Source organism: Mauremys mutica, chromosome 2, assembly GCF_020497125.1.
Source record: "Mauremys mutica isolate MM-2020 ecotype Southern chromosome 2, ASM2049712v1, whole genome shotgun sequence".
Classification (NCBI taxonomy): domain Eukaryota; kingdom Metazoa; phylum Chordata; order Testudines; family Geoemydidae; genus Mauremys; species Mauremys mutica.
In genome coordinates this window covers 229,926,908-229,952,906 of record NC_059073.1, presented here as the reverse complement: position 1 = coordinate 229,952,906, position 25,999 = coordinate 229,926,908, and the positions used below count along the sequence as shown (strand labels likewise).

The 25,999-nt window shown below is 43.2% G+C and overlaps 1 protein-coding gene across 2 annotated transcripts in view; it reads left to right on the top strand.

The window, feature by feature from the left end:
• CHN2 (chimerin 2) overlaps positions 1-25,999 on the top strand; it is a 204,407-nt gene that overhangs the window by 98,665 nt on the left and 79,743 nt on the right. The window contains exons 4-6 of one of the 2 annotated variants that reach the window (XM_045008140.1): positions 12,131-12,162; positions 15,652-15,765; positions 17,836-18,121. In XM_045008140.1, the coding sequence (XP_044864075.1) occupies positions 12,131-12,162; positions 15,652-15,765; positions 17,836-18,121 (432 nt within the window). Of the gene's footprint in view, positions 1-12,130; positions 12,163-15,651; positions 15,766-16,450; positions 16,578-17,835; positions 18,122-25,999 lie in introns of those variants that run through there. The other variant, XM_045008141.1, reaches the window with a different exon arrangement.

Sequence of the window (25,999 nt, the reverse complement as noted above, 5' to 3'; positions counted from 1 at the left end):
GAGCTGCTTGCAGTCAAAATTGCTTTTTGAAGAATGGTGTCACCACTTTGAGGAAGCTTGGCACCCGGTACAGGTTTTTACTGACTAGAAGAACCTCATGTACCGCTGCAAGACCTGAACTTTGAACCAGAGGCAATTAAAGTGGGCCTTGTTCTTGTCTCAATTTGAGTTTACTATCACCTACCACCTGGGAAACCAAAGTGGGAAAGCTGATACTCCATCATGAAAGGGGGAGTACTTCCAGGAAAACAAGGTACCTACCTTCAAGCCCCTCTATCTCTTCAAGCCTACTAATTTTGTCAATGCCACAATTAATTAAGAACTGGTCTCCTACATCCAGTCCACCTCAAAAGAAGACCCATTCACCCAAGGAACCAAGTCAACGCCATTAGGGGCTAATATGCCTCACTCCCTGGGGGACAGGATAACATCCTTCCCATATATGCCCCCAACTGAAGGTGCTAGAACTGTGCCACAACACTCCATTGATGGGTCACTTTTTGGCTACCTTAACACGTCCTGCATGGTTGCCCTTTATTTTTTCTGGTGGCCCCACATGTGGGTCAAAGTCCAAGTTTACATAGATTCCTGTGAGTGCTGTGCATGTACCCAGATGCCCCGGACTAGACCCCATGGCACATTAGTCCCTCTGGAGACTCTAGCTTTGCCTTGGTCCACCATCACCCCAGACTTCATTGTGGCACTCCCAGGACCAGTGGTCACACCAAAACATATAAAACTTATCATTTCGTTACCTAGGCAGGATTGCTTAGACCAGAGATCGGCAACCTTTGACCCGTGACCCGCCAGGGTAAGCACCCTAGCAGGCTGAGCCAGTTTGTTTACCTGCCGGATCCACATGTTCAGCCGATTGCAGCTCCCACTGGCCACGGTTTGCCGCTCCAGGCCAATGGGGGCTGCAGGAAGCGGCGTGGGCCGTGTGCCAAAGGTTGCCAATCCCTGGCTTAGACTGTAAACTGTTACTTTGATCATAAGATCTTTGGGGCAGGGACCATCTTTTAATTAAATATGTGTACAGTGACTGTGTAAAATGGGACACTGATTCCCAGTTGTGGCTGCTAGGTGTTACTAAAATACTACTAGTACTAATTTAAATAGTCTGACAGTGTCATGAGATAATTCTTCTAGCAAAACCAAGAGTGGATATTTTGATCCCTCATTGACTGGCTGACAAGTAGGTAAAAGTTCAATTATAATAAAAAGAGGTAAGTAGACTCAATCACTTGCTAGAATTGTAATATTGTAGTTATGTTTTTTTCAAGGTTAAGCTACTTAGGAATCACTTGTAAAATGAGCTCTCCATTTCTTTATTTATTATGTTTAGAAGGACACTCAGTCTCTCTAGGTCTTGTGAACATAAGGTTTCTAAATAGGTGTTTAAAATGATTTGTTTGAGGTGAGAACTTTACATTAGCCAACTGCTGAGATACCACACAAGACTTTTCTGTTTTGTTTTAAAGGGGCTTACGATCTTGTCTAACCTGTTGCATTGATGAGTCTCTGAGATGCAGTTTGTGCTTAGCTCATAGTGGTAATTCAGCCATAACATGAACTAATCTAAAGATTAACTCCTCCTTTTTCTGAACCTTCACATCTTACTAGGCTTCTCTCTTGGTGTTGAATTGAACTGAGAGTTGTTTTTATGGATGGTAGACAGGAAATGATTATAAAATCATTAGGCATAATTCTAAGTGCAAAAGATATCTGGCTAAACTTTTAGAGAAATTGTCTTCATTGCCAAAAATGAGCACACTTACATTGCTGAGTCTAAAGTCTTGATTCTCCACTCTGTCCATGGATTGGAGGGACATGTAAACCAGTTCCCTTATTTAGGGCTGCCTAACACTGGTGTAAGTTAGGGATGCAGAGGAGCAGCCCTAAATTCCCCAGATGCAAGGTCCATGAAGGATCCTATGCCACTGGGATACAATATTAGGCATAATGGAGCTCCATTCTGCTGTGGCTCCCCCTTCCCTGTCCTACCCATGACCCACTCCCATGATCACTGACACCGGGGAGATAGTGCCCCAGAGAATCAAGTCCAAAGCAGTTGTTAATCTTGCCACACATGAAGGATTGTCTGTCATCTGGAATATATGTATTATTGTTCCTTTTTGGTATACACATAAGGCCAAAACCTGTAGTCCTTACTCAGTTAAAGCTTCCATTGACCCCAGATGAGGGTTTTGATAAATAAAGATTGGAAGATTTGATCAGTAATGCAATTAAAGTAGCACTATTTAATCTCTATGATTTGAGAATAAATGGCTCTTACCTCCCTGACCCTTTTTTACTTTAAACATTTAGCTCTTTTTTAATGGCTAAATTAGAGTGTATTTCTCATAGAATAAAGTAAAGGAGACAGAACAGTTATTGAAATTAGGGGTGTTATTTCTGTGAGAGTACTTAAATGGAAAGAACTCTTCAGGGTGTCTTCTCATTTCAGTGCAGTGTGACTTGGATGCAGATGATATACTTGAAATGACAATCTGCCATCTGATGGCATATTCATCTCCCAAATGCATGATTCCCAATAGTTTTGTGAAGAATTATCCTGCACAATGGCATAGGACTTTATTGCAATATGCTGTACGCTGAATATCACTCTGGGCCAAAGTATCCTGGTCTAAAAAGGAATCACAATTTCAAGGATATTAAAATGTAGTAAAGCTTTAAAATTATTTAAAAGAACTATGCATAATTAGACAAGTTAACGAATAGATTTAATGAGAGAGGTTAATTTAGTTCTAAGTATTGAATATAAACTTCTGGTACTGTGTTTCGGAGAATATGCTGTAACATAGGGGGGGAAATCATGAACCTAGAATAAATGTGCCAATAAGTGTTTTGGTAGGGGGATGGGAGAATGTACTTTAACAGTCTAAAGAACAGGAATACTTGTGGCACCTTAGAGATTAACTAATGTATTTGAGCATAAGCTTTCATGGGCTACAGCCTACTTCATCAGATGCATAGACTGGACCATACAGCAAGAAGATATTTATACATACAGAGAACATGAAAAGGTGGAAGTAGCCATACCAACTCTAAGGGCTTGGCTACACTTGAAAGTTGCAGCGCTGGTGGAGGCTTTCCAGTGCTGCAATTAGTAACCATCCACACCTGCAAGGCACATCCAGCGCTGCAACTCCCTGGCTGCAGCGCTGGCTGTACACCTGGTCTGGTTGGGGTGTAGCGATTGCAGCGCTGGTGATCCAGCGCTGCTCGTCAAGTGTGGACACACACCAGCGCTGTTATTGGCCTCCAGGGTATTAGCAGATATCCCAGAATGCTTTTAACTAAATTACTCTTTGTTTTATTATGCTGCCTCTCTTTGTTTTGTTGTGAACTCGGAGCTCTGCATTGCTCCCGGAGCTGCTTATCTAAAAAACAAACACAGCTCCTGTTTGCTGTGATCAATCTGTACCTGGCTGTGAACAATCAAATGAGATAATGAGGCAGGCATGGAAACAGCAGGGAGTCCGTTGGATGCAGGCAGTTTGCAATTAAGAGTTAAGACTAAGGGGTTGGGAACAGTTTCTGATTTTTCAAGGCAGGAAGCTAACACACAGTGTTGGCTCCAAAAATCCACTCTCTCTCTCCCCCCGCTCCCTGTCACACTACACCACCCGCCACCCCCTCTTTTGAAAAGCACGTTGCTGCCACTTGAACGCTGGGATAGCTGCCCATAATGCATCACTCCCAACAGCGCTGCAAATGTGGCCACACACCAGCGCTGGTAGCTGTGAGTGTGGCCACACACCAGCGCTGTCCCTACACAGCTGCACGACCAGCGCTGTAACTCCCAGCGCTGCAACTTTCAAGTGTAGCCAAGCCCTAAGAGTCCAATCAATTGAGATGAGCTATCATCAGCAGGAGAAAAAACCAAAAACTTTTGAAGTGATAATCGAGATGACCCTTAGAAGGTGTGAGGATACTTAACATGGGGAAATAGATTAAATTAGTGTAATGGCCCAACCATTACCAGTCTCTGTTCAAACCTAAGTTAATTGTATCTAATTTGCATATCAATTCAAATTCAACAGTCTCTCTTTGGAGTCTGTTTTTTGAAGTTTTTTTGTTGTAAAATTGCCAGCTTCAAGTCTGTCACTGAATGGTTAGAGAGGTTGAAGTGTTCTCCCACTGGTTTTTTAATGTTATGATTCCTGATGTCAGATTTGTGTCCATTTATTCTTTTGTGTAAGGCATCAGGGTTGGAATGCCCAGACTCCCTGAAACCTGAGCTTCAGAAGGACAGTTCAGACGTGCAGTGGTTGTGTTGGTTTAATTTGAGTTTAAGCATAGGAAGTGTCCGACTCTAAAATTAAATTTGTTTGTCCAGCTTGTGTATGGATCCTGGAATAGTTATGTTTACAGGCTACTACAGTTCTGATTTCCTGATTGAGTTAACAAATTGCTTATCTACCCTGCGTGTTGGAGTCACTGAGGCTTATTGCCCTGAGTGATTTTAGCATCCATGCAGATGATGACTCTTCAAGGATCTCATGGCTAAAACAATAACCTTGGAACTGTTCAGAATGGTTTCTGGCTCAATAGACAATAGTGGTCACTCTGAATTGTGGGAGGGGGATTGGTTTGGGATTGGTGATTGCACACTTCTTAGATCCGACCATTATTGCCTACAGTTGGAGGTTAGGGCTCACACTTAGTCTTATAGTAGAGAGGTGACCTTTTTTATTGGTCCAGGCTGGGTGATTATGATAATCACCATCTTTGTCTATTGGCATGGTGGTCCTGAGTGCTCCCTCTCTCTGCACTCGCCTCACTGGTCAACACTTTATAATGCCGATCAGGCACAGATGATGCATGAATGGTGGAAACTGTGTTGGTCAGTTGTGAAATTTTCCCCCTAGCAGTACCTGTAGGGGAACAGCCTTAGCAACCCCTGGAGTGGCACTTCCATGGCGTGGTATAAGGGGCGCTGCGCGCTCCCCCCACCCTCAGTTCCTTCTTGCCACCAGTGAAGATGCTTCGGAACTGCTCTGCTCCAGCTTTGCTACAGCTCTTCTCCAGAACTCTTGTTCGTTCAGTGTAGTAGTACTTGTAGTTAGTAGTTTTAGTTTAGTTTAGTTAGTGCACCCGTGCCCCGGGTTTTAAGTTGTGCGACACTTGTAGGTGACCGATGCCAATGAGTGATCCGCGCGCGGACTGTTTACGCTGTTTGGGTGAAACCCATCTCAGCGATCGCTGCAAGATTTGCAAGTCGTTCAAGCCTTGGACTGAGAGAGAGAGAGAGAGATTAGGCTCCAGGCCATCCTAATGGAGTCACCGTTGACCCAGACTCCAGTGCGCCACTCCAAGTCTGCACCGGGTACCGCGGTGTCAGTGTGCGGCAACCACTCGGCGCCATCTACCAGTCGGCACTGCTTCCCATCCATGGGCCACGCCAAGAAGGCTAAGAAGAGGCCTCCTCTGCCGCGGCACCGGAGCAAGGCTGGGGGAGAGGCTAGACCCATGTTGGGCAGTCCTCAGTCCCCATCGGCCTCTAGGCCTCCAACTCAGGTCAAGTGGAGTAACCTGGCCCATTTGGAGCAGGCTTCCCCGGATGTCCAGATGCCCTCCACGCCAGAGGCCCTGCAAGTGGATGGTACCAGGATCACTGCCAATGTTGGGCCCGCAGTCCAGAGGCAAGCTGCCGCTAGGATCTCAGCAGTCTTCACCCCCGTCTCGGTACCGGTCACAGTTGAGGGAATGTTCCCGATTCCGTTTGCCGTTCAGCGACTGTCCCGTGTGCAGTCTAAGCAGGTCGCTGTCAACCCCCACCAGGTTGCCTGGCTGGGTTCCGACTGACAGAGACTCCCAGGCACTGCTCTGCCTCAAGGAGCGGACTCCGATGGGACCGAGGCAGATGCCGCTGAAGGTCCTCGTCTCAGAGGGGCTATCGTAGCCAGTCGCGACATGAACGTTGACTCTGTTCCCGTTCATCATCTTGCTCCAGGACCTCGCCATGGCACCGCTCCCACAGCCCCAGGCATCAATTGCCGTCGGCATGCCATTGCGGAGCAGCAGCTACCAGAGGTATCGTTCCTCCATGTCGGGATCACAGTCTCGTGGTTGGCACCACTCCCGGCACTGCCACTGCTCCCGGTCCAGGGACAGTGGCAGGTCATACGTCAGCCCAGCCTCCCTTCGTAGTCGTCCATTGAGGCTAGCCAGGCCAAACAGCCTACTCCACCGGTGCCACAGCAGGTGCAGTGGCACCGGGCTCCGTGGCTGGCACAGTGGTACCAGTGGGCACTGTGGCCCCTGACGCAGCCCCCAGTGGGGGCTCGCTCGGTGGCCAGAGCCTCGGATCGGCCGTCAGCCTCCCTCTCCCAACCTCCAAGGAAGGAGTCGGTAGGACGTGCATCTTCAGCACCATGCCCAGAGAGCGAGCAGGTGGTGGATCCTCCAGTGCTGGTGGACAAGCAAAGTATGGTGCCTGCCTCCTTACCCTCCCCGATGAGATGATTATGGCCCCTCCTCCCTCCGTCCTGCAGGAGGACTCTAAAGCCCATCAGAAACTATTGAAAAGGGTGGCATCAAACCTCAACCTTCAGGCAGAGGAGGTGGGGAAGCCCTCGGACTCCCTTTTTAACATCCTGTTCACCTCGGTACTGGACAGGGTGGCCTTTCCACTCCATGAAGGGGTGGCGAAAATTTCAAATGCCCTGTGGCAAACCCCGGCCTCCTTGCCCCTCATCTCTAAGAAAGCAGAATGCAAGTATTTCGTACCCACCAAGAGGCATGAATAATTATACACCCACCCTGCGCCTAACTCTCTGGTGGTCGAGTCGGTCAACCACAGGGAGCAGCAGGGCCAACCAGCCCCCACTCCAAAAAATAAAGATTCAAGGAGGCGGGATTTATTTGGGAGAAAAATTTATTAGTCCTTGAACTTCCAGTTACAGGTGGAGAACAATCAGGCTCTCCTGGGCTGGTATGAGTTCAATCTGTGGGGCTCTCTGCCCACGTTCGAGGATTCCTCCAGGAGCATTGCAGGAAGGAGTTCAAAGCTCTGGTGGAGGAGGGTACAGCAGCTGCCAGGGAAACCCTGCAGCCAGCATCGGATGCGGCGGACAAGACCACGCGGTCCACGGCCTCCGCAGTGTTCATGAAAAGGGCTTTGTGGCTCCTGCTGTCTGGGCTGTCCAGTGAGGCGCAGAACTCCTTGCAGGACCTCCCGTTTGATGGCAAGGCCCCGTTTGTGGAACAGACGGGCATAAAACTACATGGCCTGAAAGACTCCCGTACTACGCTTAAGGCATCTATCTTCTGGCTCCAGCTAGACCTAAGTTTAAGCCACAGCAGGCTCCCACCCAGGCCACCCATTCTAAATACAAGTCCTCTTATAAAAAGTTGCGGGACTATAAGAAATGTCCACAGAGGCAGTCTCGGTCTGCCCCCCCCCAGCCTGGGTCCTCCAAGAGCAAACAGGCAGGGAAACGGCAGTTTTGACGGGATGCCTGGGGAAGACCTACCAGTTCACATCAGGGATCCACCCACAATAAAGCTGCACTTCTCCAACCGGTTGTGTGCTTTCCTCCCGGAGTGGTTGCGGCTGACCTCAGACTGATGGGTCTTTGCCACCATCTCCTTGGGCTACACCCTCCAGTTTACCTCTACCCTGCCCAACCACCCTCCACCCCCGTCCCTCCGGGGGGACCCTTCTCACGAGGCCCTGCTCGAGCAGGAGGTAGGGCTGCTCCTTGGCCTAGGAGCGGTGGAAGTGGTGCCAGCGGAGTTCAAATGCAAGGGGTACTACTCCCACTATTTCCTTACCTGAAGGCCAAAGGGGGGCTCGGGTCCATCCTGGACCTGCGAGGCCTGAATCAGTACATGGTGAAGTTCAAGTTCCACATGGTCTCCCTGGCCTCCATCATTCCCTCCCTGGATCCCAGGGACTGGTATGCTGCCCTCGATCTGCAGGACGCGTACTTCCACATCCATATATTCGAGGGGCACAGGCGCTTCCTCCATTTCACGGTTGGACAGGAAACTACCAATTTACGGTCCTCCCATTTGGCCTGTCCACTGCCTTCAGGGTGTATGTCTGTGGTGGCGGCCTACCTCAGGCACCCCAGGGTCCAGATCTTCCCCTATCTGGATGACTATCTGGTCAAGGGCAGCTCCCGGTCACAGGTGCAGGATCACATGGCGCCACTCTGGGCCTGTTGGTAAATGACACCAACTCCACATTAGTCCTGGTACAATGCATAGAGTTTATCGGGGCAGTCCTGGATGCTACGTCGGCCAGAGCCTCCCTCCCACCGAACAGGTTCGAGACCCTGAAAGGGCTCATCAACACTGTCACAAAGTTTCCAGTGACAAAAGCCAGAGCGTGTCTCCAGCTCTTGGGTCGCATGTTGGCATGCACATATGTGATTCGCCATGCCAGACTCAGGATGAGGCCCCTCCAGCTCTGGTTGGCCTCGGTGTTCTCCCAGGCCAGAGACAGGATGGACAAGGTCCTCACTATGCCTGAACCAGTGATCGCCTCCCTACTATGGTGGTCCTCCCCAGGGAACATGCTCCATGGGATCCCGTTCAGAGGCAGGCCCCCATCGATGGAATGTCCGCTGCATTGGACCTGGGGTGGGGAGCCCATGTGGGAGGCCTTCGGACCCAAGGTCTATGGTCTGCGCAGGACCTGGCCCTCCACATAAACATCAAGGAGCTCAGGGCAGTGTGGCTGGCGTGCATGGCCTTCCTCTTGCACCTGGAGGGCTGGGTGGTCAGGGTTCTCATGGATAACACGGCCTCGATGTTTTACATCAACAGGCAAAGGGAGGCCCAATCCTTTGCCTGGAAGCCCTCAAGCTGTGGGACTTCTGTATAGCCCACAACATTTGCCTACAGGCCTACCACCTACCAGGCGTCCAGAACTCATAGGCGGATTGCTTGAGCAGGGATTTCTCCTCTCAGCACAAGTGGGCCTTCACCCAGAGGTGATGCACAGACTTTTCCAAGAGTGGGGAACGCCCCAAGTGGACCTGTTTGCGACTTGACAGAACTGTCGCTGTCCCCGGTTCTGCTCCAAGGGGGGCCTGGGATGGGGCGCTATCTCTGATGCCTTCCTCGTATCCTGGTCAAGCCAGTTTCTCTATGCCATCCCCCGGTTCCTGCTGATCAGCAAGGTCTTGGAAAAGATAAAGATGGACAGGGCCCGGGTCCTCCTGATTGCCCCAGCATGGCCCAGGCAGCATTGGTACGGGACCCTCACATCGCCCCACCGTGGCCCTTACCGTCCCACCTGGACCTGCTCTCTCAGGACCAGGGCCGTCTCCTCCACCCCAACCTGGCGGCACTCCACCTCACAGCGTGGCTGCTCAATGGTTAGGCCGAGAGGAAAGGATGTGCTCGGAAGGGGTTCAGCACGACCTCTTGGAAAGGAGGCGGCCCTCCATGAGCAGAGCCTACTTGGCAGAGTGGTCTCGGTTTTCCCAATGGGCAGCTGAGTGGGGTGTCTCCCCCGTGGCAGCACCGATCCAGCTCATTTTGGACTACCTCCTTCACCTTAGAGCCCAGGGCCTGGCGCCCTTGTCCGTCAAGGTGCACTTGGTGGCCATATTGGCCTTCCGCCCACCAGTGCAGGGGCACACGGTATTCTCCCATGCTATGACTGGCCGATTCCTTAAGGGATTGGATTGTCTCTTCCCATATGTTAAGCCCCCAGTCCCGCAGTGGGACCTGAACTTGGTGCTGGCCTGGCTGACTGGTCCCCCGTTTGAGCCACTAGCTACATGCTCCTGGTCACATCTCTCATGGAAAGTGGCCTTCCTGGTGGTGATCACGTCGGCTAGGCAGGTCTGGGAACTCAGGGCCCTGACCTCTGAGCCCCCGTACACGGTGTTCCATAAGGATAAGGTCCAGCTCCACCCACATACTTTGTTCCTCCCGAAGGTGGTCTCCGCCTACCACATGGGTTTCACATGAGCAGGTTTGAATGGTAAATATTTAACAAAAGAAACTCAGCATCCTGCACATTTCTGTATTTTGCTGGTTACTTTAATTTAATAAGGATAATGTCTCCCCCCGACTCCCTTCTTTCCTTTTCATTTAACCCCTGTCTGCAATCTCATCAGAAATGAGCTAGGGAGGTTAAAACCAAAATTCTAATCGGCAATCCTGCTAAAATTCTAACAGTGACCATCTGCACTGTTTAAACAAGATGTGTATATATATGTGTCTAAAAATCGAAAACCTTTGCTCAGATGTGCCTAAGATTTTGTTCTGGGTTCAATCTACAAGATTGTTCTCTTTCTTTTATTCCTGCTTCTCAAATATCCAAATTACTGTGCTCTGTTGTAGCAATTTACTGTTCTGAGGTAGGGGATTCAAGGGCTTGATACTGCTGTTGGACTATTGAAAGGAAGTAATTTCTAACACTAATTTCTTTATATCATGTCTTCGATGCCTAGCCTCCGTGACCTCAGGGTACCAGGTCAGATGACTCAGTATAGCAGTGTATGGATTATTGCACCAGCAGAAAATTACTTTTTCTGTAATTTCATATATTTGTTATTTGGAAGTATGGTGCCGGCTTCCAGTGCACAACAGAGCTCATTTGGGGGAAAAAATAGAGCTTATTTTATTTTTATTTTAAGTTTACAAGCCTACATTCTGGTTCCAGTTGTATTTTTCATGCCATATAAGAGGACAGTATCAAAGGCTACAGCCAAAGATCATAGCTGGAGAGAATTTATAGTGCCAGTCATGTTTTAAAAAAAAAAAAATCCAGCTGTATAAAATATCCTCTGAGGATTTTCCTAACACACTGTACATAAATTCAGATAATAAGTGGGCAGTAAAAATTGACATTTTATAAATTAATATTCAAAAAGCAAATAGTTTTCTATAAATGTTTAGCAAACATTAAACAAAAACCTTGTGTATGAAACCTTGGAAAGAAGTGCCCCCTGCTGGTGTAGTGTTTGTTTCTCTTGTAAACTACTGAAAAATGAGTGTGTACTTCAGGGTTCTCTGGTGCTTCTTATGCGGCCTCATATTTCTGCTGTCTCCACAAAGTCTAAGATAAACTATTTTGTAAATCTGTTCTTTTTGTATGTATATAAACCAAGTCCATGAACTTTGAGGATTGAGGATTTTTAACTTCATGTAACTTTTTTGTGGAACTCAATACCTAGCATACACCACACTGTGGAACATTCAGAGAGTAATACTAAACCAGTTTGTTTACAATTGGTAAAGAAAGTCAGAACTGAAATCAGATCCTTCTCATTATACAGAACCACCATACAGTTGTCTGTGGCTCGCATGCTGAAAATGAGACTATGTAATAATTCAGATGAAACAGGCAATTTAATAATACAAATGATTAAAACAAAGGCTTTAGATAAATTAAGGCACCCCAGCTCAGAGTTCATTGAAGGATTGCAGCCCGAGTGGTAAACCAACATGTCAGAATATCTGAAGTTTGAGTATAAGCATGTTACTCTACTAGGGCTTAGTCCAAAGCCATTTGAAATAATTGGAAGTCTTTCCATTGACTTCAGCAGTGTACTTCAAATCAGGCTCGTGGGGCTTTGCTGAGACAAAATTTCAGACCAGAATTAAATCCATAAACCCTGGTGGGTTTTTTTTGTTTTGTTGGGGTTTTATAAAATCTTCTGAGAACATTAAATTCTTCAGCTTTAGACATTTTCCATTTATAGGCAACAATGTCTGAGAAACAGCACAGGATAAAAATAGTCTTATTATGTGTATAAATAATAGATGAGAGGAAAAAGTAGTAAATTATTCTTCATCTGTTTGATCACATCTAATACAATTGACTCATGTTGCCCCATTTGTTTCACCATTCACTATATTTATAGTCATCACAAATCCATGAAAATAAAACTGCTTATTTTTATTTTTATTTTTATTTTTCACCATATGTTCTCTGTGTATTATAACTTCAGATTAACATAACTTCACGTGCCATGGTGCTCTTGTTTATCTTTTTTTGATAGCGTAAGCATATGCTCTCAGTTTGATGCTGCAGTCTTCATTGATGATCAGTGTTTCATTTGCTTGACTTTCATTCTAATGTTACTGGTGTAATTTTGCGTATATTGTTAATATTTTTCTTTCTTTTCACATTTAGGTGGAGAACAGACCAAAATATTATGGAAGAGAGTATGTATTATACTATTCTATTTTTAATTATTTGATACATAATCACTTGAGGTATCATGCATTCCTTTTGAAATTATTAATACAGAAATAACAATACCATAGTGGAGGTGTTATGACAAAATATTTCATTTCACTTTCCATAAGCCTTGCATGAAAATGTTTTGAATGTCTAATATTCCAGTTGCGCACGGATTCATTATTGTTGCCCAACAGTGCATGGCCTGTACCACCACTTCAGCATGTATGTCAACTGCAGATAGGCAAAACCATGGATGGTGACTAAAAACAAATCTGGGGTTATTTGAGGAAGAATGGTTCAGATTGTTTCAGCTCTCCACTCCTTGATCTTTTTTTGGCTGTAACTTTTAACCCCCTTTTAGTTTTACTGTTTTTTTCAATCTCGTTCCTCTTGTTCTTCCTTCTTTTTGATGTGTGTTTACTGTACTTTCTTCTCACCGATACCCGGTATTACAGTGTCAGTGAGAGTATGAGACTGCTTCAGGTCTAAAGGCTGCCTTACCCCATGGGCATACAAGGCCTGAAATGGTGTGTTTCCAGTGCAAGGAAGGGAAAAGGGCAGGCAACTCCGAGGCCTCAAAAGAGGGACTCCATTCTCCCTCTATGCAGTGGGAGTGTTATCTCCAAATAGCTTGCATGTACATTGACCCAGAGCCCTGTATAGATAGTGTTCAAGGACCACAGCCATTGTTACAGCTCGTTCGAGACCCTTTACTTGAGCTGTGTGCGTAGAATGAGAATTTGCCCTTTAATACGGTACCGTATATTCCGGCGTATAAGGCGACGGGGCGTATAAGACGACCCCCTAATTTTTTCATTAAAAAATTAGTTTTGCCATATACTTGCCGTATAAGACGACCCCCCCCCTTCTGCGGGGGGAAGTCAGAGGGCTCTGCGCTGCCCGCCGCGGTGGACAGCCCAGAGCCTTTTAAATCCCAGCCGCGGCTAGGATTTAAAAGGCTCTGGGCTCCCCGCCGCAGCGGGCAGCACAGAGCCTTTTAAATCCTAGCCGCGGCTGGGAGTCAGAGGGCTCTGGGCTGCCCGCTGCGGCGGGGAGCCCAGAGCCTTTTACACCCCAGCCACGGCTAGGATTTAAAAGGCTCTGGGCTCCCCGCCGCCGCGGGCAGTGCAGAGCCTTTTAGATCCCAGCTGCGGGCGGGAGTCAGAGAGCTCTGGGCTGCCCGCCGCGGCGGGGAGCCCAGAGCCTTTTACACCCCAGCTGCGGCTAGGATTTAAAAGGCTCTGGGCTCCCCGCCGCAGCGGGCAGCCCAGAGCCCTCTGACTCCCGGCCGCGGCTGGGGTGTAAAAGGCTCTGCGCTGCCTGCTGCGGCGGGGAGCCCAGAGCCTTTTAAATCCCAGCCGCGGTCGGGAGTTTATACCCGGCGTATAAGACGACCCCCGATTTTTGGGGGTGGTTTTTTAGCCCAAAAACCCATCTTATACGCCAGAAAATACGGTACTTTTCTGAGGCCTGCTGTTTAGTTTGCAATTAAGATTAATTATATAATTTCATTTTTAAGGGTTTTTTCACACCCAGGGCGTAGCAGCTGTCAAACTATCAAAGAGCTCCTAATTATTATAGTTGCATTTTTAAAATATAACCTGTGACAATAGGGAATTCAGTCATAGCCACTCGAGTACAGTAGAGTTTGAAAGACAGCACCTAGCTAATTGAACCACCATGCTTTCTAGCTCTAGAGCTTTTAAAACTATTATCACTGTCTTTTGTCCAATAAACTGGTTGTTATTGATAGTGTGTGTATTACAGCTAACAGCCAAGAGAAAACTAAGAGCCTAAACTCATTCTTGTTAACTGGACTTGTTTGACATTAATGACAGTGAATTTATTAATAAAGATGCATTTAAACTGTGTAATTTTAGAGATGTTCGTTCTAATTGGCTATAGTAGAAAATGCCCGTGGTTCACCAGCATAGTAGGACAGTCCAAATCAATTATCATTTTAAAAAGGAAGTATGCCTAGTAATGCTTTGGAAAGGTCACCTAAAACCTACTGCTTCTAACATGTATTCAGTATGAAAAAGTGACAAGTGCAATTGCTGTTCAGTTCTCTTTACATCTAAAATGTTTTTCTTCTTCTTTTTCCCTACCAAACCAGAGGCAGCATTTTAAACCTACCATTTCTGACGTATTATGTCAGAAAAAAAGGCAATGCTTAGGGCTAGAAGCTTTTAACATATTTACTGTATTTTTAGACAGCAGCATTTAAAATAGAAGCTTTTAAAAGCTCCAAGGAAAGGTTTAGTGAATCAGCTAGCAAAATATGTGCACAACGTAGTATTTAAACTACTCTAAAGACTGTATTTTGTCCTTGTTTAAAGGTCATAGCTGAAGAACTGATCAGTGTAAAGTCAGCTGTTTGTCTTAGGGCCTGTTCCTTTTGTCATGAGGGAATGAATCACAGAAAGAGTCACTTTTTACAGAAACTGGCCAGGGAACTTTATTGAAATGAGGAAAACAATATTATCCCTAAGGGTACTCTTCGTCTATTTCTCTATGTCACTATCACACATCTGACTAAAACCTTCACCAGCATCTTCCTGCCTTTCTGCCACACAAAGAAGCAGTGCAGATATCCTCACTCCTTTTAAAAACCATATATATAAACAATAAAGGCAGATTTGTAATAAGGATACTATCTAGAATATGTGCATTGATTTATCTCTTTTATTTGAAAGTGCCTTCATTTCTGCTCTTGTTTCATTCCTCTCATATAAAATAACCATTGTAGGAAACTCCAGGCCTGATCATGCTCCCTCTTAGAGCTGGCTTTAAAAAAATGCTCAGAGTCTAACTTGTCACTATGTTTGGGGTTGGAAAGGATTTTTCCCCCAGGTCAGATTGGCAGAGACCCTGAGCTTTTTTCTGCCTTCCTCTGCAGCGTAGGGCATGGGTCACTTGCTGGTTTGAAAATGGTGGATTCTCTGTAACTTGAAGTCTTTAAATCAAGATTTGAGGATTTGGCCTTAATGTTTTTTTTTCTTGTTCTTCTATGTCTAATTGTTCCTGCTCCTTGAGCAGCCAAGTATTGTGATGGTAGGAATGTCAAGATTCACACGCCATTTTTACCTGCTCTAAAGTCTGTGCTTAAATTCAGATGGTCATGCTCACAGTATTTTCCAGTAGCTGGGGTTAGGCTTTCCTGGGCCAAATTGAAAGACATTATTCTATAATCATCCAGTGGAGTTACTCAGGTAGTGACCAACATTTTCTCTTTGCTCTGTCATTTCTCAGTTCAATCCCATCACCTGTGTGAAGCTTGATGTCTGTCAGCCTGGGAATTGGGGACCTGAAATTGTTCCCAGGTTGTTCCACTGATGCAGTATTTAGTGTTGCTATCCTTTTATGATCTACTACTAGTCACATATGTCTCACTTAAATCAACCATCATTTCTTGTAGTTTTATTTCTACTTATGATTATTCTGTAAATTGCTGAAATTTCTCCCCTCAGGTTTCATGGAATTATTTCTCGAGAGCAAGCAGATGAAATACTTGCAGGTGTAGAAGGAGCATATATTCTTAGAGAGAGCCAGCGGCAACCTGGATGCTACACTCTAGCTCTCAGGTAAACTCAGTTTTAATAAAACATTTCTAGATTAACTAGACATTTGGAAGGGATGGTGGAGATAATACCAGTTCCTTTGATTGAGAGACTGTCTGCCTTTAATTGCTAGGGTTTGCAACTAAGCGTGATTTTAAACCTCCAGCTGCTGTTTCACAATCACATTACTTCAGTAACCTAGTAAGCTTTTTACCATCTGCATCTGGCTAGGAGTTTGCAACCTTTCTCTGTGGATGCGTACCTTGCCATTATTGTGCAGGCTGTTGTTTCCTCAAGCTTAGACCATTGCAGTGCTCTGTACATGGGACTACTCCTTAAAACCATGTTGAGACTGCCGCTGGTGCAGGATGCAGTAGCTTGCTTTCTGAGCAGGGCATCATGCTGGGAACACATGACACTAGTGCTCCTCCCAGATCTGCACTAGTTGCTCATTGGTCTCTGGGTGGAGTGTAAGGTCTCTGTTATGATTTACAAAGCCCTAAATGAGTTGGAACAGGCCAACCTGAGGAGTTGCCTCTCTCCCCATGCCACAACTGTGGTCAGAAGGGGCACATGACTGGATCTCGCTCAGTATAAATGAGAGGGGGCGGTTGGCAGGATGCCCTTTGTGACGTCTGCAGTACTCTAGAACTAGCTCCCTCCCCATCTCTTGGTCTGATTTTGGTGACCTTCCAGGCATACTGCAAAAGTTATGTGATGGGGTTTTTTAGAAGGTAAAGGTGTGCTCCCCCAATGATGGCATGGAAAGGAGTCTCTGTAGGTGGCTCGCTGAATTCCTGTGGAATGATGACTTTTATGCTGCTGGTTTTGATTGTGTGAGTAACAATGGTAGGGTGCCTCAAACCTTGGATCGGGATCCTTTTATATATTGAATCTAAATAAAATTATTAGAAACCTAAAGCTTACTTTAGAATCTTTCTTTTTAAAGAGACATCAAGCTACTTAAGTGCAAAATTGTGTACATCATAAAACTGTCATAGTTTCATTGGAAATATCCTTCAGATCCTATCACCTTTAATAAAATAAAAAAAATAAAGTTTTAAAAACATTACTATTTTTGTGGGACCTGCAAAAAGAGTCTCCAATTTTATACGCCCTTTGGTAAGTCTGTAACAAAAATTTCCTAGAAGAGATTTCCCAGAGCTATGAACATTGTACTGAGATCATCCTGATCAGTTATATTGGTGCACAAACAAGGCCGTCAGCAGTCCAGTATTTAAAACCATTTTGAGACTGACGCTGGTGCTTGCTGTGTGAACAGTGTAGGAAATGAATAGCAGTGTTTGTCAAATGGAAAAGAACAAAATAGGAGATTTTCAAGGTTCTTAACAAAGTATTACAAAATAAAGAGTAAGAAAAGTATAGTATTTGATTGTCCTTATTAAATATAGATATGTATAGTGGTTGTAACAGAATACTTCAGTTGCTAACATCAAGGGCTAGATTTTCAGTCTAGTTTCTAAATTTACCTATGTAAATACTTGTTGATTCAAAAACGTAAGTTTGTTTGCAAATTGGGAATTTATATGAAAAAAAGTTATAACACAAATGTAGAGACCATTCTGGAGCTTTTAGCCTGTAACCCCTTTAACAAAGAAAACATGTACATTTGGTCTGAAATGCTGACCCCACTGAAGTCACTGACAAAAGCCTTCCATTTACTTCAGTGAGACCTGGATTTCACCCTTGATGTGCTATAAAAGAAACATTTTAAGATACGTTGTTTTTAATATATATTTTTAAACCGTATAAATAGCACTCCCCAGAATAGGCTTTTGTCAATCAGTATAAGCATACCTCTGATGTGTTGTGCCAGCCCCTCAAGATGAGCACATACTGACTAACTGTACTCATTTCTGGGTGTCGTTGCTTGTTAAACACTAGGTAGCTTAATCCTTCAGTCAGATCCACATGAGCACAATGAGGTTCTGTGGGAGACTCATCCACACAGATCCATTTGCAATATTAGGACCTAAAAATGTATGTATAACCAGCAAGATTGTCTCCTGGTTGTTCTGATATTTTGTATTCTCTCTCTCGCTCTCTTTCTTTTTTTTTTTTTTTTTTATGCAGGTTTGGTAATCAGACCTTAAACTACAGGCTTTTCTATGATGGGAAGCACTTTGTGGGGGAGAAAAGGTTTGAATCTATCCATGATTTGGTAACAGATGGCTTGATAACACTGTATATAGAAACCAAGGCTTCTGAGTATATTGCCAAAATGACCAAAAATCCCATCTATGAGCACATTGGATATGCTACTCTGCTTAGAGAAAAAGTATCCCGAAGGCTGAGCAGAACCAAAACTGAATCAAGAAAAGCTAGTGTAACAAGTGAAGAAAATACACCGGTTGAAAAGGTAACTGTTCAGTATTAAATGGCAACCAATCTAATGCTTTCTTTATAGTCTATAATCTAAAAAAACCAAGTGTTTCTTTATTAATCATCATTATTATTATTATTATTAATGATTAATTTTGTTGTCATTAACATGTTCCTGAGCCACTGAAATGTTTATATCCTGTTAACTGACTGATAACCAATCATGTGTACTTGAAATTACTATTTAACTGGGGCTTTTGAAAAGATAATAAAAACTTCCCATTCACTACCAACACAAATGATTTTATGCATGTAGTGGATGGGACCTGACTACCAGAGAAACAGCTTTTCCTTATGCGCCATCACAATGGCTGGGACAAGCTGAGGTGTTCGCTTGTCCATGTGCATTCTAAAGTCATGGCATTCTCAGTGGCAGGTCCCAGACTGTGAAAATTGTGCCCATTGGCCATTCACCAGAGCTCAAGTTTGTTAGCTTCCAGTGCATGGTGCAAAGCTCCTTTTTTCTGCCAGTCCTTTGGTGAATGGGTCTGGAGTGGGGTATTGTCTTTGTCTTCTTTCTTTCTCTTTCTTGTTCTGAGTTAAAATGGAGTTTTCTTGCCATCTCTTACCTGACCATATGCTATAGCAGTGTGTGAACTAGAACTTACTGACTTAATACTTTGAGAACTCCATCCGCTTAGTAACCAGGTAAAAAAAATAACATTAAGAATTACGCCATATATGATAAACACTGTTGTAAACAGTGACATGTGAGTTTTCCCATTTCTAGGTGGACTGTGCACTAAGTATCCCAAACAAAACTTTCTTCCTGGTGCAGATGTTTTGGATGAATTAACTAATTCTCATTTGTGGGAGGACTTCTGCATCGTGATTTAGATTATTTTAATGTTCAGTGAGATAGTTGATATTTGGGAAGCAGTGACTGTATTTGCTGGAAAATAACATGTATCACACGTGTGAATATAGCTGAGGTAATTATTTTCCTGATGCCTCCGTCTGTCCTACTGAAAGACATTTCCGGGCAAGTTACTTTCTGTGATGGGTTACATATCAGCATTGACTGAACACTTACTGGTTTGGATTTCTGACACACAGTAAAACAGGACAGATATAGGCAAATTGAAGCAGTTTAGGAATTGTTCTCCGTAGCAGCTCTTATTCTTGAATAAGATGAAGTGGCATCCAAACACAGTCATCTGCAATAGCAAATGAGTTGGATTAATAATGCCGACTTTTTAGTAAAGTCACACAGCCTGGAGAAGATCTTTGGACAATGGGGTTGTGAAAAACCTTGATTCAGATTCTGTTTCAGCACAAATCCAGTGACAGTGATACAGTAGAACCTCAGAGTTATGAACAACTTGGGAATGGAGGATGTTTGTGACTCTGAAATGTTTGCAACTCTGAACAAAATGTTATGATTGTTCTTTCAAAAGTTTACAACTGAATATTGACTTAATGCAGCTTTGAAACTTTACTATGCAGAAAAAAATGCTGCTTTTAACCATCTTAATTTAAATGAAACAAGCACAGAAACAATTTCTTTACCTTGTCAAATCTTTTTTTAAACTTTCCTTTTTTTTTTAGTAGTTTAACACAGTACTGTACAGTATTTCCCTTTTTTTTTTTTTTTTTTTTTTGGGTCTCTGCTGCCTGATTGCATACTTCCCATTCCAAATGAGGTGTATGGTTGACCGGTCAGTTTGTAACTCTGGTGTTTGTATCTCTGAGCTTCTACTGTAATATTTGGAATAAATTAGATGGTGTTTTAAAAAACAAAATATGGGAACAGAAGTTGGTCCAAATAAAAGCTATTACTTCACCCACCTTGTCTCTTTAAGATATGGGAAGGAATTATAGAGAGACAGATGTCCTGCTGATTCCTGTGATTGGATGCTGGCTGTTTTTGAATGCTAAATCAGGCACAAGAGTCTATATTTTGACTTTGTTTGGGGTACAATGAATAAGATGAAGCAGAGTTTAGTACAGTATGACTTTTCTCTGTATGGGTGGATCAGTAACACCCTTACAGACGGGTTGCCAGATCATGCTCTGGAAACTAGCAGTTTCTTTAATGTTGAGAATATATTTGACAAACAGTATGGTGACTTTAAAACATTAGTATGTGCCATTAGTGTAATAACAGTAATCACTACAGTCCTAAATCCTAGACACATTCCTTAACTTATGGAAATATGGTATCTCTAATTAGAAACAAAACCAAAGCCATTCAAAAATTTTTTTATCTTAGTTGCAATTCTTGTCATATTTTTATTATTGAAAATTGTGATTTTTCATATGCTGCAATGCCCTTGAGCAGTTCAAAGGGTTTTATTTTAATCTACTTATCTTTATAACTGATCATATTCTCTTTCATACCTGATCATATTCTCTTTCATACTGGGACTTTGGCTGAAATTTTCAAGTTTGGGTGCTTAAGGTTAGGTACCTAAATAAAAATGGCCTTTTAGAGGTGCAGAGTGATGAGTGCTTGCTTAGCAACTCTGAAAATTGAACTACTCTGATTTAGGGGCCTAAATATTAATTTGCACCTAAATCTGAACATTTCTGTCTTTGGGTCTGAGCCAACTCCCAGTGGAATCAGTGGAAAGACTCCTGTTGACTTCAATATGGGTTGGCTCAGGCCCTTTGTGTACTAAGACTCAGCTAAGTAAAAGGGGCAGGGGGAGGAGAGGGAGCAGGACGAGGAGCTGCCGTCAGAATCCTTTTCCAGCTCTCAGGAGCAGGAGCCATCAATGCCAAAGAGTGGGGGGATGCGGGCTTCATGAGCAGCGGGGTTCAGGAGATGCTGTTGGAGCAAAAGGGTGCCTGCTGTCTGTGTGACCCCAGGCATGCCCATAACAGGATAGAAGATTCCTCTACAGTCCCCCAATGCTTTTAAATCTGAGACCCCCAACATGGAGGACTTGAGCTCTCCAGCAGAGGCATTCATCCTTTGGTGGAAACCAGGTAGTATTTCCACCATGACCATCACATGCAGGTTTCCACCAGGGAAGGCTACTTTTCACCCCTATTCTATTCTGTCTATGTGTTGAGAAACAGTGCCCATCACAGTGGCATCTGCTCATCACTACATTATTTGGACAAGTTGATGAGTTTTCTTTGGCATTTTGGAGTGAACAGGTGAGGTGAAAGTTTTGAATAATTGAACTGTCTTATTTGATTGGCCTGCCTGGAATATTTTGAACATTTCTGAAATGCTAGGAAAGAAAATAGTGGAGAGAGGCTTTCATTATTTCCCCCAAAGAGCTTGAAAATTTGACACAGTACAGGTTATGCCCCAGTACTCATATTATAGATTAGGTTTTTTTGAAGTGAAATTTCACTTTCTATTGATACCATTTCCAAAGCTGTGAAACTGGTGCTCAAGGCATTCATTTATTTAGTAGATTTGTTGTGTTATTTAGGAGATCTATCCATTCTTGCTTGTCCTGTATTGACAACAGAAATTATTAAACATCTCAGTCATTCCAGAAGCCCTTTTCCCCTTTGGGTAGGTCAATGGAAGTTTGTCACAGAGGCACTATCTAGAAAGAGGATTCACAAATTTGACTAGAATGACTTGGAATCGCCTGAGGTACCTGTCTACTCCCATGATGTGGATTCTTGGAGGTTGTAATTAGTGGAGTACTTCCCATTGCAGTACAAGAGAGGTGGTTCATGGCCAAATTAAGCTGTTTTTGTTTGTTTGTATATTTTTACGAATCATGTTTGGAGTAATCCCGAGAGACTGTTTACCTTTGAGATACCTGATAATGGGAAAGGATAGCTCAGTGGTTTGAGCATTGGCCTGCTAAAACCCAGGGTTGTGAGTTCAATCCTTGAGGGGGCCATTTGGGGATTGCTCCTGCTTTGAGCAGGGGGTTGGACTAGATGATCTCTTGAGGTCCCTTCCAACCCTAATAATCTATGACTAAGTATCATGCAAACCTCTTTCTGTCCAACTGAGTAGCTGGAAGATTTGTAGTCATCCACTCGCCACATTTTATTATAGTGGGTTAAAACACGTTTAATCCAAACGGAGGTTAAATACTCTTTAAGAATGAGGAAGATAGGGGATATAAATTCTGCAAGATACTGGTTTAGCAAAATAGGTAATAGTGACAGTCATTTTAACCTATTTGGACTTGCATAGGGATTGTGAAGCTGGTATTGCATGAAAAAATAGCAAACCCTTATTGGAACATTATATAATTGAGCATACTTAGGGTTCCTCTCCAACCCATACTGGGGATTGTGATTGCATATTCTGCATTTGTTCTGTTCATCGAACACTCTTCACATTGGGCAAGTACAGAATATGCAATAGCAAGATGCAGATAAACAGCTCACAGTATGAATGCTGAAAAAAAGTTTGCTTGCTATAAGCAATTAATCTTCTTTAAAAAGAAAAAATTACAATAGTCATTAATTAGTAAAATATATGGTTCTGAAATTGTTTATTGCCATGATCACAAGAAAGTTTTTATTACTGTAAATGTTCTGTATATTTACTGCCAAGGAGAACATTTTTTTCCTCTAATACTGTACTGGTAGTACGAAATTGAGGAAAAATATCTTCAAAAGGTTTTGCATTTCAAAATGATGGCAATAAGTTTAGGTGTCTCTTTCCATTATAACTATCTATTTGATAGAGGACTATTTGTAAGTAACTGCATTATTAGAATGTGTCTGCAAAGTTATAATACCCAGTCTTCCTCTTTTTGCACTTGATGGCAATACACCTGTTGACTTCAATGAAAGTAGGATCAGGCTCAGTGTGTATAAGTCGATTCAAACATATGCATTGTTTGTATATGGAATGTTTGTTTGTTCGAGTCCAATCACGAAATGCCTACACAGACTGCTCTATGATTATAGGCAATTGGTGAGATGTGCTTCTAACAATAAGGAGCCCACATAATCTGTGAGGAAAAACTTGGCATTTGGAACAAAGATCATGAAGGGCTGTGCTCAGAGATTTTATTAAACGTCAGGATAGTAGCAATCCCTGATTAGTGCTCTGTTTCATAGAAGCTGAAATACTGCTGCTTGCCATAGTAACCTTTTTACCCGTTTTGCTGGAAGCAAGTACCAAGCATTTATGTGCAAATGACAGAGCCCAAAATTAATATTGCAATAGGATTGAAGAGCTGAAATGACAATTATATCATGGAATCTGGAATGTTTTAGATTACCTCAGGAAAAAAAATCCCACAAAAGTAATAGTGAGACAGATAAGAAAGTTGTTTCTATTCAGGAACAGGTGACAAAAAAGGAAGAATAATTTTGCTGGAAAAAGTAATGGGTGCTATTGTAGTCATTAGTCATGCTGCTCTCACATGCCTTCCCACAGAAAATAATAAGGTAGTCTGAGAACAATATACCTCAGTCTCAAAGTATATTTGATTTTAGATGTAATCTGATTAAGGAACTAGATCTCATTGAGATCAGTGTTTCATTACGATAAATCAGAATTAGCTGGAGACAACCAAACTTTGGAAACCTCTGGTTTGATTCAGTTTACAGAACATCCACACATGCATTATTATTCAAAGCTCAGCTGACCCTTTTGAAAGCTTCTCCACCCAGTCCTTCCACTCCTCTTCCCCTCCCCTCTTCCGTTGACTTTTCCCAGGTCCCACTCCCGACCAACCCTAAACAGGCCCTTCTGGCCTTCTCTTCCTTCTTTATCCTTTATTTTCTGCAGCCCCCACTAGCATGAGAGTCTATCACAGGATTCTAGCTGGTCTCTAGTGTCTCTGCTGGGACAGATGTCCAGATAGTATTTCATGTACATTGAGAATTTCCTTTCAGAAATGTCCCAGAGTGTGCTGTATGTTTCTAACAGGGGGACCCTCCCCGTCCTCCCACCCAGCCTGTGTAAGATTTGAACTGTTCTGCCGCTTGAACTGTTGGGGCCACAACAGACTGAGAGGGAGTGATCTTTACAAGATTGTACAGAAGGGAGGAGATGCCCACCTGAATCTGTCAAACCTTACAAAAGGTTCAGATGCAATTTGGGGAAGGAGCTGAGTTTCAGAGTGGCTTGCTAGCTTTGTCTTAGGTACTGTGACAGTTCATGAAGAAATGAAAATCTGGTAATAGTGTGAATAAATCCAGTTTCTCTAATTTTTAAAATAATTTTTGTTGATCTAGTAAAATGTATAGAACAATTTACATGTTATGAGCAAAACAAAAACAGTTAAATAAGACATCTACAGTATATTAATCTAACATTACCGAGAAGTTGATAGATCTCTCCTGTGCAGAAGAAATAAGTGGCATAAATTGATATTGACTCAAACTAATCTCATGGTATTGTGCAAGAGAGAAATGATCACTTTAAAATATGTTCTGCATAAAGGTAGCTACTAGTTTAGCTTTGAATTATGAAGTTCCTAAGCTACCCCTATATATGTAGCAAAACTCAGATATAAGACTAAAATCTGTCAAAATTCCAGTTTTTTGAGGTCAGTCCCCAAACTCACCTTTGTCCAGTTTCTCCTGCATCCCAGTTCTTAAGTCTCACTCACATTATTCTCCATTGCCATTCATCTTCCTCCAATGGAAAGTGGGTGTAAAATTCTACCAAATTAAAATGGTTTTGTTTCACACTCACTTTGCACATGTGTAAATCACTTCACAAAGTGTGGGACGAGGTGGAATCAGACCTGAGAAGGTCCTCACTCCCTACTCATACAAGAGCTGCTCCTGTGGGTGAGATTGCATTCACACTAGCTTCTACAAATATTTCTGTCTCATCAATACTACAACCATTTCAGCATGCAATACTTATGTGAACATTAACTTGTCTGAGGTTCTGATCCTGCAAAGGTCAAAGGGTCTCCATGTGAGCAGAAGGGTCTGTGGATGCCGATCCCTTTGCAGGCTCTGGGCCAGAATAGCATTAGTTATTTGAGCCCAGCATATTGTTATAGTTCCTTAATTCCCCTCACCTCTTGACTCTGAGCTACCTAGTAAGAAGGGTAAGTTAAAATGATGATAGAAACTGTGAAGACAGGCCATCAGCACCTCTTTTATTAGGTGTACATTGTCAGCTACATAAGCAACTCCATGAAGTCCACTAAGGACTTTGCTGGTGCTATTGATTTTTACATGGAGGATGTTCAATTACTACAGTGATGGGTGACAATATAAAACCCTTAGACAGATATAAGTGTCAGCTGCATATCGTCCATTGTAGTGCTGTTCCTCTGAGACCTAGTGAATAAGAAAGAGATTATTATTATTTTATTATATACAGTGACAAAAATGTATTTGGCATTTTTTACAGCTGCCAGGAGCTTACAATCAAGCTTAAATATCAAAAAACAAATGGTGACTTTTTGGTGGGGGGCGGAGGTGGGATTAAGTTGTCTTTCCTTCTGCCTATCATCATTGCTACTGCTCTGCCTATAACAACAGTATTATAAAGAAATACACACACTGGTACCTGGTACTGCAAGATGCTACACATGTATATCTAAGGCTGCAGAAAAATAGATCTATTATACTATTTGAGAAATAATACAGTATATGATCATGCAGACCTAATTATAGCATTTCCCGATTTGAGCACTTGAACATGCAACCTTAAGCTTTTCTTTACATAATTTATTATGTTTAATTTTCATTTAATATAGCTAGATTCTTCTTTCACATTATGTTACAGGGTGTTAGAGGGGGTATGCATGCAGTAGTTTTAATAGTATATTAATTTTAGCAAGTCACTTTATATTTTCATTGTAGTCAAGATAATGCCTTATTGAAAACTTACTGATTCCACAGTTGGGTAGTGAATTGTTTTTTGCCTTTAATATAAATATCTTGTTTTGCATTTTACCTGTTTTGTTTTCTTGTAAAATGAGATATTTTCTGTTGCCTTAATTTA